General features: G+C 40.2%; 1 protein-coding gene across 1 annotated transcript; it reads left to right on the top strand.

Annotated features, from left to right (window-relative positions):
• The first annotated feature begins 2,291 nt into the window (after positions 1-2,291).
• Positions 2,292-9,028, top strand: LOC126403465 (golgin subfamily A member 6-like protein 22). Its single transcript, XM_050066146.1, has 2 exons — positions 2,292-6,642; positions 8,101-9,028. Exons 1-2 carry the CDS (start codon positions 2,946-2,948, stop codon positions 8,409-8,411), a joined length of 4,008 nt encoding a protein of 1,335 aa, XP_049922103.1. The 5' UTR covers positions 2,292-2,945; the 3' UTR covers positions 8,412-9,028.
• Positions 9,029-9,431: the final 403 nt, after the last annotated feature.

The raw sequence follows: 9,431 nt of genomic DNA, 5'->3' as shown, positions 1-9,431 counted from the left end.
TAGCAACCGCCTTTTTTACAACACGTAAAAGCTTCAAAATTCACAAGTAGGGAATTTACTGACGTGTTTTATGTCATAGAACAAAACCTGAAACTCGCTTAAGCTTTTGTTAACCACAGACCTTATTTGAGGCATTTTACTAAAATCCCATTCAAAAAACGTACTGACTTTTAGACGAGAGAACCGGAAGTGCTAAAAGCGCTAACGGAGTTCCGGGTTTACTGGCACACTCTATTGTGAGCATTTATACTTGTGCGGTGGTGTGTCTATGTCACTCTGCAGTTACACCTCCAAAACACTAGTTGGGGGCGAAGGTTTCTGTGAAGTGCTGTAAAGTTTAGTTGATTCTAAACACACATTAAACACACATTAAACATGGCTTAATAGAGTCAATTTCAAACACAAGTACACAAATCAGCTTCACTATAACTCGCAGCATTCACAGACAAACACTTGTCTTTATCTGGACACATTTTCCCCACAAATACAACATGCTAACGTTATTAGCACAAGCCTATGGCATTTTACATTGTATAAATTAGCCTAGCAGCTAGCGGACTTTTCCTCTACTCCTGTGAAGCCAGGGACAACAGCAACATGTAACAAAGGTAACGGCACATAATTCGGCTCCGTTACAACTCACAAGGTTCACTGACAAAACAACTGTCTTATACTAAACATGTTTCCAAACAAATACAACATGCTAACGTTATAAGCACAAGCCTATGGCATTTTACATTGTATAAATTAGCCTAGAAGCTAGCGGAGATAATGAGGTTCCTGTCAATATTTTTTTTTCATGCTTGTATGATTAAAAACTCGTGGAGACATTCATCCAAATAAATGACATATTCATAATTCTTTTTTTACCTGCGGTTTCTCTGCGATCTGTGACCGGTATTTCCCCGAGGCTCGACCTGAAAGATGGAGAGTCACCACATATCCATCCACAGGCTTCATCACTTCTCTGTGTCTGCAGCTGTCCACGATTAAAATTCCAGCTTTGGTTGTTTAGCCAGCGTAGTGCTACAGCCGACCTCCACGGCCTTGGGTAGGGCGTATTTCCTGGAGCGTCACGTTGTCATGTTGTCGGTTGTATTAGTGTTTCAGACCGGCGGTTTAGTCTAACTTCCTGCAGCAAGTGTTCTTGTCATCTTTCCTCTTGACAAAATCAAAGTAATGGGAATGTTTCCAGCTGCTTAGCATTAGCATTTCCAACTAGCTTGCTGCTTTATGACGTGTCTGCGCAGCGCGACGATTGCGAAAATTGGATTTCAAGTCAGTAGTGATGTGAAAACAAAAGTAACGTTGAAACGAGTTGTTTGGTTTTGGAGTAATTGTAATATTATAAATGAAAGAGTTTTCCCAAATTTGTGTCCATTTCCTCATCACATTTTCCTTTATGAATCCCAATTTATGCGTAGAAGGTGACACATTTCAAGCCCTTTTTGTTTTGGAGATGAAAAGACTTGTTCAGTAAACCTCCTACACAATAAATTCTAACCGGGAGCAGTTTCCTCTTGTTGCAATCTGTAGATGCCACTAAATCTGACACACTGGAGCTCTAACGTGATCTTGTTTCTGCGTTACATGTCCAGGCAGAGATGAAGTGTTTGTAATAGAGCCCACAATATCTCTACGTGCAGCTGAAGGTTGTGTAAGGCAGTCTGTTTTTATTTGTGCCACTTTGACCACTTGACCTCTATTTCTTTCTTGTATAAGACGCCGAGAGGAGCACTTCCTGGAAGAATGATTCCTGTTTTGGTTCGATGGTTATGAAAGGCCTGTGTGCTGTTCCCTCATGACTCTGCAGGACACTGATATCTAACTTAGGAAACGTTCTACCACCATCTTCAGGACACTGGGGGAAGTGCTCCTGATGTCTTCTCAGAGATATAAAAATGATTTACAGATAATTATCGACTAAACAACACTTAAAGATCTGCGTCATTCAAATGATCTGCTTTTGTCTTTAACTATAAATCATATTTCCCTCCAGGAAATTGGTTTATTTGGGCAAAAACGTGGCTCAGTGCTGCAGTAAAGATAGGAAATGGAGACACAATGTGACTCCATGTGAGAGCGTAACACTCACTACAGCTTACTGTGAAGCTTTACATACCACCGCTGGATAAACTCTGTGGGAATGTTGATCTTCAGGCTCAAAGAAGAGTTTGGAGGAGAGGAAGGAAACAAAAGAACACAACAAAACAAGCAGCAAAAGATTGTTCTCGAGCAGATTTTATTTGACTCATTCAGTATATGTATAAGTACATTCAGTATATCTCCGACATGTTCTCCCTGTGTCAGCGTGGGTTTCCTCCAGGTGCTCTGACATGTACTCCCTGTGTCAGCGTGGGTTTCCTCCAGGTGCTCCGACATGTTCTCCCTGTGTCAGCGTGGGTTTCCTCCAGGTGCTCCAGCTTCCTCCCACAGTCCAAAGACATGCAGGTTAATTGGTGACTCTAAATTGTCCGTAGGTGTGAATGTGAGTGTGAATGGTTGTCTGTCTCTACAGCTGTGTCTAAATTCAGGGGCTGCAGCCTTCGAAGGCTGTATTTGAAGACCGATTGCATGGCAACCAAGGCCGTCCCATTTCGAAGGCTGATTTTAAGTACATCATTTTGGTGATAATATATCTGTTCTTTTTAGTTTTTACATTGTGTTGTTTGTATTTTTGCTTTAAATAAGAGTCTGAATCATTCGTCACCTCTGGCTGGAGGAGCCCAGTAAAGCAGAGAGGGGGAGATCATACCTGAAAGATTAAAGTCTTACAAACCCGAGGCAGAAAACGTGGCCTTCAGGTCACCAGACTGTGGATTGTGAAATGACGTGTGCTGCCAGTCGGCATTAATTAAATCCTCTGCGAGTGAGTGTGAATGCTTTCATAAGACGGACAAGTGGTCTGAGCCCGTGTGGGACCTCAGCTGGTTTTCTCCTGCATCATGGCGAGCTGGTGGACGGCTTCAGACGCATCATACGGCCTGGACCTGGAGGAGAACTCGATAGTGTCTCGGGTGATTCAGGCGGTCGGTCTGTTCGGAGATATTCTGTCACTGGAGGACACGATGTTGTCCGAAGGCCAGAGTGAGGACGGGGCTGACGGCGCTGAAGGGACAGCGTCAGGAGAGGAGGGAAGTGTCCGAGAAGGAGGGGACAGGAAGGAAGAGGATGAAGTGATGATGGAGGAAGACGAAGAGCAGAAGGTGGGAAGGGAAGGAGGAAAACAAAAGGTGGCGGACATGGAGAGGATTGAAGAAAAGGCGAACATGGAGGAGGAACTGGAGGAAGTAGAGGTACACAAGAAAGAAAAAGAGGATGAGAAGAAAGTAAAAAATGGAGGTGAGGTAGGACAAAAAGAAAAGGAAGCAATGGAGGAGAAAGGAAATGAGGTACAGGACGAGAAAGAGGAAGGAAAGAAAGAGCGGGTGTTTGAAAATGAGGTAGAAGAAGAGCAAGAAGACAAGGACAAGATTAAGGAGGAGGAGACAGACGAAGGTGTAGGCAGTGTAAAAGAGGACGATGGGGAGGTTAGGAACGAATGTCAGAGGGTAGAGGTAGAGGAGGGAGCAAGGGAAGAGACGGAAAGAAAGGACAAAGAAGAGGTACCTCAGGATAAAAAAGACAAACTAGGAGAAGAAGAAAAGGAGCCTATAAAAGATGGAGAAGAGAAAGAAAAGGGGGAGGAGGTAGACGAGGAGGGAGAAAAGTACAAGTACAAGGAAGCAAAAGATGGAGACAAAGAGCTGAAGTCTCAGGAGGAAGAAGGAAAGGAGGTTTTGGAGGAGGGAAGAGAGGATGATCGAGAGGAGGTAGATGAAGAAAGTGAAGAACGAAGGGAGATAAAGGAAGAAGAGGAAGATGAAAAGCAGGTAGAGATAGAGCGAAAGACTCAAGATGAAGAAAAGGATGAAAGCAGAGAGAAAGAGAAGAGCTGTGATGAAGATGAGGTTAAAGAAAGAGAAGAGCGGAAGGAGGAAGAGGGAGTAGGGACAGAGGAAAAGGAGGTTATGGAGGAGGATGACAGAGTAGAGAAAGAAGAGGTAGATGATGAAAGGACAAAACAAAGCAGGGGGTCAGAGATGAAAGGACACGAAGATGAAGAAAAGGAGAGGAAACTAGAAGAACAAAAGGTTGATGGGACAAAAGAAGAAAATGAGGGAGGAGAAGAGATGGAGGAAAACAAAGAGCAGAGTGATGTAAAAGAAGACGAAATGGACAGAAAAGGAGAAGAAGAGACAGAGAAAGAGAGAGAACAACAAGAACAAAATGTTGATGAAAAAGAAGAAGAGATCGAGGAAAAAGGAGATAATGCGGTTCACAAAGAACAAAAGGTTGATGTAGAAGAAGAGGAAGTAGAGAAAAACATCAAAGAAGAGGATGAAGTACAGCAAAAGGTTGGTGTAAAAGAAGAAGAAATAGAGGACGAAGAAGAAAACGAGGCAGAGAAACAAGAACAAGAAGAACAAAAGACTAATGGAAAAGAAGATGAGATGGACGATAAAGTCGAAGAGGAGGCAGAGAATGAAGAACAAAAGGTTAATGGAAAGGAAGAAGAGATGAAAGAAGATGAAGAAACTGGGGCAAAGAAACAAGAAGAAGAACAGATTGGGGAAAAAGAAGAAGTGGAGGAAAACGTCAGTGAAGTTGCAGAGAATGAAGTGGAGCAAAGGGTTAATGGAAAAGAAGATTTGGAGGATAAAGAGGTGGAGAATAAAGAACAAAAGGCTGATGGAAAAGAAGACGAGATGAAGGACAAAGAAGAAAAGGAGGCAGAGAAACAAGACCAAGAAAAACAGGTTGATTTAAAAGACAAAGAGTTGGAGGAAAAAGTCAACGAAACTGCAGAGAACAAAGAGGAAGAAAAGGTTGATAGAAAAGAAGAGATGAAGGAAAACGAGGGAGTTGAGGCAAAAAAACAAAAAGAACAGACTGATGGAAAAGAAGAAGAGATGGCGGAAAAAGAAGAAAAGGAGGATAAGAAACAAGAACAAGAAAAACAGAAGGTTGATGGAAAAGATGAAACGTCAGAGGAGACGGTCGACGAAGTTGCAGTGAACAAAGACGGAAAAGAAGGAGAGCTGGAGGACAAAGTCGAAGTGGCAGAGAATGAAGAAGAACAAAAGCTCTGTGGAAAAGAAAATATGGAGGAAAACAAAGAAAAGGAGGTAAGGAAACAGGAAGAAGAAGAACAAAAGGTTGACGGAAAAGGAGAGGATTTGGAGGAAAAAGTTGACAAAGTTGCAGAGAGCAAAGAAGATCAGAGGGCTAATGGAAAACAAGGAGAGTTGGACAATAAAGTTGAAGCAGAGACAAAGAATGAAGAACACATGGTCGATGTAAAAGATGAAGAGTTAGAGGAAACGGTCAACAAAGTTGCAGAGAACAAAGAAAATGCTGATGGAAAAGAAGAAGAGTTGGAGGATGAACTCAAAGAAGAGGCAGAGAGTGAAAAACAGAAGTTGGATGGAAATGAAGATATGGAGAAGAACGAAGAAACTGAGGCAAAGAAACAAGAAGAACAAGAACAGATTGGTGGAAAAGAAGTAGGGATGACAGAAAAAGAAGAAAAGGAGGTGAAGAAACAAGAACGTGAAACACAAAAGGTTGAATTTAAAGAAGAGGAAGAGCTGGGGAGAAATGATGAAGTTGCGGAGAGCGAAGAAGAGCAACAGGGCGATAGAAAAGAGGAAGAGATGAAGGACAAAGAAGAAAAGGAGGCAGAGAAACAAGAAGAACAAAAGGTGGATGGAAAAGGAAAGGATCTAGAAGAAGTCGAAGAAACTGAGGCAAAGAAACAAGATGACGAACAAAATGAGGCAGAGAAACAAGAACAAGAACAGACTGATGAAAAAGAAGATCTAGAAGAAGTCGAAGAAGCTGGGACAAAGAAACAAATAGAAGAACAGATTGGTGGAAAAGAAGAAGAAACGAAGGAAAAAGAAGAAAAGGAGGCAAAGAACCAAGAACGAGAAAAACAAGTTGATGTAAAAGAAGAGTTGCAGGAAAAAGTCAACAAATTTGAGATGGAAGAAGAGCAAAATGTTGATGGAAAAAAAGAAGAGATGGAGGAAAACCAAGAAACGGAGGCAAAGAAACAAGAGCAAGGGAAACAACAGATCGGTGGAAAAGAAGAAGAGATGAAGGAAAAAGTCGACGAAGTCACAGAGAACAAAGAAGAGCAAAAAGTCGACAGAAAAGAAGAAGAAATGGCGGCCTCAGTTGACCAAGAAGTAAATGCAGAAGAAGAAAGAGAGTTGACAAAGGAGCCAAACACTGAGCCAACCAACCAGCTCCATCAGTCACAGTGTCCTGAAATGCTGAGTCATGCTAGAGCACAAACACCAAACGAAGCTCCCACAGAAGAAGAGAAAGACTCGGGCGCTGCCAAGAACCAGAACGGGGACATTTATCCCACATCACCGAGCAACGACAACGAGACAGAGGAAGCTCCACCACAAGCTGCTCCTCTGACCCACACAGATCTGAACCAGTCTGTCGATGCTCCTCTGGATCTGACAGAGGTGGGAATACAGAATCTGGAGGAACAGGAGCGACTGACATCATTTCCTGATTCAGGACATCGAGGTGAAACAGCAGCTGACGACAACACTCGAGAGAGTACACCTGAACTACACGCAGGTAACCACAAGCTAGATTCTTACACTCCTGCTGTTACAGTTATGATCATTAAGACTGGAAGGAGTGGCGGACCCCGCCACTAACAATGAGAGCTACCATTTAAGGACGAAACTAAAGAATGTAAATACGGCTACTGATGAAAAATGCAGACTAAGAATGAGTTTGATTTTATAAAAATCGCCCCACAAAAACAGCCGTTTAACATAATTATTTAGGTGCCTTAAAATATTACTCAACTTTTACTGAACAGGAGTTGTTTTTAAATTTAGTCAATTCAAATTTAAGTGAAATATGTGTGACGATATGAAATGAAGTGCAGCCAAATGCAAGTTAGGATTAATATCATGTTTAATCATTCAATAATTCAAGTTCCTAACGTTCAATTTTTGATTATAAATTATAAATGAATCTAAATATGATAAGTTGATCTGACCTGAAACTGGCAAACTAGTTACATGAGGGTTTTTTTAATAGAAAAAATAAGTTGACTCAAATAATAATTTGAAATCAGTTTTCTTTAGATTAACCCAAATTGGAAGATCTGTATTTAAAAAAAAAAAAAAAAAAAAGGAAGTCTAGATTTAGTGAATTTTAAAATAAGTCAAAAAGTCTGACAAATTTAAGAAATTAAGTTCAGCCAAATTTATGTAAGGCTGATTTTTTTCATGTTTATTATTTCAAAAAATCAAGTTCCTAACATTTGATTTATAATGATATGCTGTTAATTATTGTGAATGTGATAAATTTAAATTAATCTGACTTGAAACTAGTAAACTAATTACATGAGAAATTTTTAATAGAAAAAATAAGTTCACTCAAATAAATTAAAATAATCTGTAATTTTAAAATCAGTTTTCTTCAGTTGAAAAGTACAAGATGAACCCTCATTAGGTGATCTGTATAAAAGGAAATAACAATAATAATAATAAAAATAATTCTATTTATATAGCAAGTTTAAGTTTAATTACACTTCTTTACAAATTAAAAGATTTACAGAATAGAAATTACAAAAAAGAGAAACCCATGTAAGTCCCCTCTAAATGCATGATTAGAAATTGGGATTAACGTCACAGTTTTCCTGACTGCTTTTCTTTAGTTTTAACTCCTAAACTTTGAGTTATTTGTTGCAGTAAGTGTTTTAATATTCTGCTGGAAGTTGTTTTGTTAATTGTTTTCACTTTGTTTTAGAGTTTGCAGAGGACCTTACATAACTGCAGCTATGATTGGCTGGAAACACAATTACTCACAGCGGAGATTCAGGCCAGAGAGTTAATTCATTCATTAAAATCTAATTAAAATTCCACAAAGATGACACTCACTCTGCCAAAAGCAAACAATAATGGAAAATAAAAAGCTCCACAGAGCCAATTAAATCACCTCATAGCATGCTTTAACCTTTACAAAGTATTTTAATTAAACAAAAAGTCACAGATAATACTTTCTTCTGTCTGGCATCAGGCTGCAGGTCGGAGGAGAAAGTGTTGTTGATGGATGCAGCTGCTGAGCCGTCGTTAGTGGCTGGACAAGACAGTGAAGAGCTCAGTCCGACCCGAAACGCATCCAGCACAGAAAATCCTGAGATGACAGTGAAGGGGGACAAAGGGGACAAAGAGGAAGGAGGTCAAACCTCTGAGAATATGAACGGTGAGGCGGACAACAAGAACGGCAGCCGACAATCCTCAAAGTACAAAACCGTGTCCTACAGGAGGATCCGGAGAGGAAACACCCGACAGAGGATTGATGAGTTTGAGGCCATGATGGACTCGTGATTGAAATATTGAGTGTTTGGTTCTGTTGGATTTGTGGGGTGCAACCCCTCGCGGTAACATATAAAGAAAAGTAGTGGACCCGGGATAGAGCCTTGTGGTACACCATACTGAATGTGTGGTCTGTAATTTTTCCAAATTGTGTGCTAAATAAATAAAGTTTAAATTTGTTTATGTAGCACCAAAAGGCCATGGGTTTGAGGTCTCAGTTAACTAATTAAATTTAATATCGTCAAAGTGTTTGGTTCTTGTGGATTTTTGGGATTGTGGATGCAATCCTGAGTGGTAACATATAGAGAAAAGTAGTGGGCCCAGGATAGAGCCTTGTGGTACACCATACCAAATGTTTGGTCTTTTTTTCCAATTCTGTGTTTGAAAGGTGTTGAATAAATAAAGATTACATTTGTTTATATAGCACCACAAGGGGCTTTTGGGGATGTTGGATGCAACCGCTAGTGGTAACATATAGAGAAAAGTAGGGGGCCCAGGACAGAGCCTTGTGTTACGCCATAAAAACTGTCCGATCTGTATCTTTTCCAATTTTGTCTGTGAAAGGTGCTAAATAAATAAAGTTTTAATTTGTTTATGTAGCACCAAAAGACCACAGATTTGAGGTCACAGCTAACAGTGACATATAGGTTTGAGGCCATGGTGGACTCGTGATTAATCCCTAAATATTGTCAGAGTGTTTCGTTCTGTTGGATTTTTTTGGAATCTTGGATGCAACCCCAAGTGGTAACATATAGAGAAAAGTAGAAGACCCAGGATAGAGCCTTGTGGTATTGTGGTACATTAACCCAGACCTATCTGATGTAGATGTTAGCATTTTGCAAATGTAAATACTGATTAAACTGCAAGAACAAATATCATTTAAAATATTATAACTTCACATATCTGTAAAGTCCTAGAAATCGAACACAGTGATACACTAAGCAACATAATTTTGGTTCTGAAATAGATGTGACTGATACATGTATAGCTGACTGATGTGTTTCTAGTTAATGTAAACTTCACTGTCTGATC

Source organism: Epinephelus moara, chromosome 16 (assembly GCF_006386435.1).
Source record: "Epinephelus moara isolate mb chromosome 16, YSFRI_EMoa_1.0, whole genome shotgun sequence".
NCBI classification, from domain to species: Eukaryota; Metazoa; Chordata; class Actinopteri; order Perciformes; family Serranidae; genus Epinephelus; species Epinephelus moara.
This window is presented reverse-complemented; position numbering and strand designations above follow the sequence as displayed.

What these genes read in the sequence shown, in the direction of transcription:
- LOC126403465 (XM_050066146.1), top strand. Translation starts at nt 2,946, where the DNA reads ATGGCGAGCTGGTGGACGGCTTCAGACGCATCATACGGCCTGGACCTG. An exon ending in TACACCTGAACTACACGCAG is followed by an intron (nt 6,643 to 8,100) that starts GTAACCACAAGC and finishes GTCTGGCATCAG; the next exon opens with GCTGCAGGTCGGAGGAGAAA.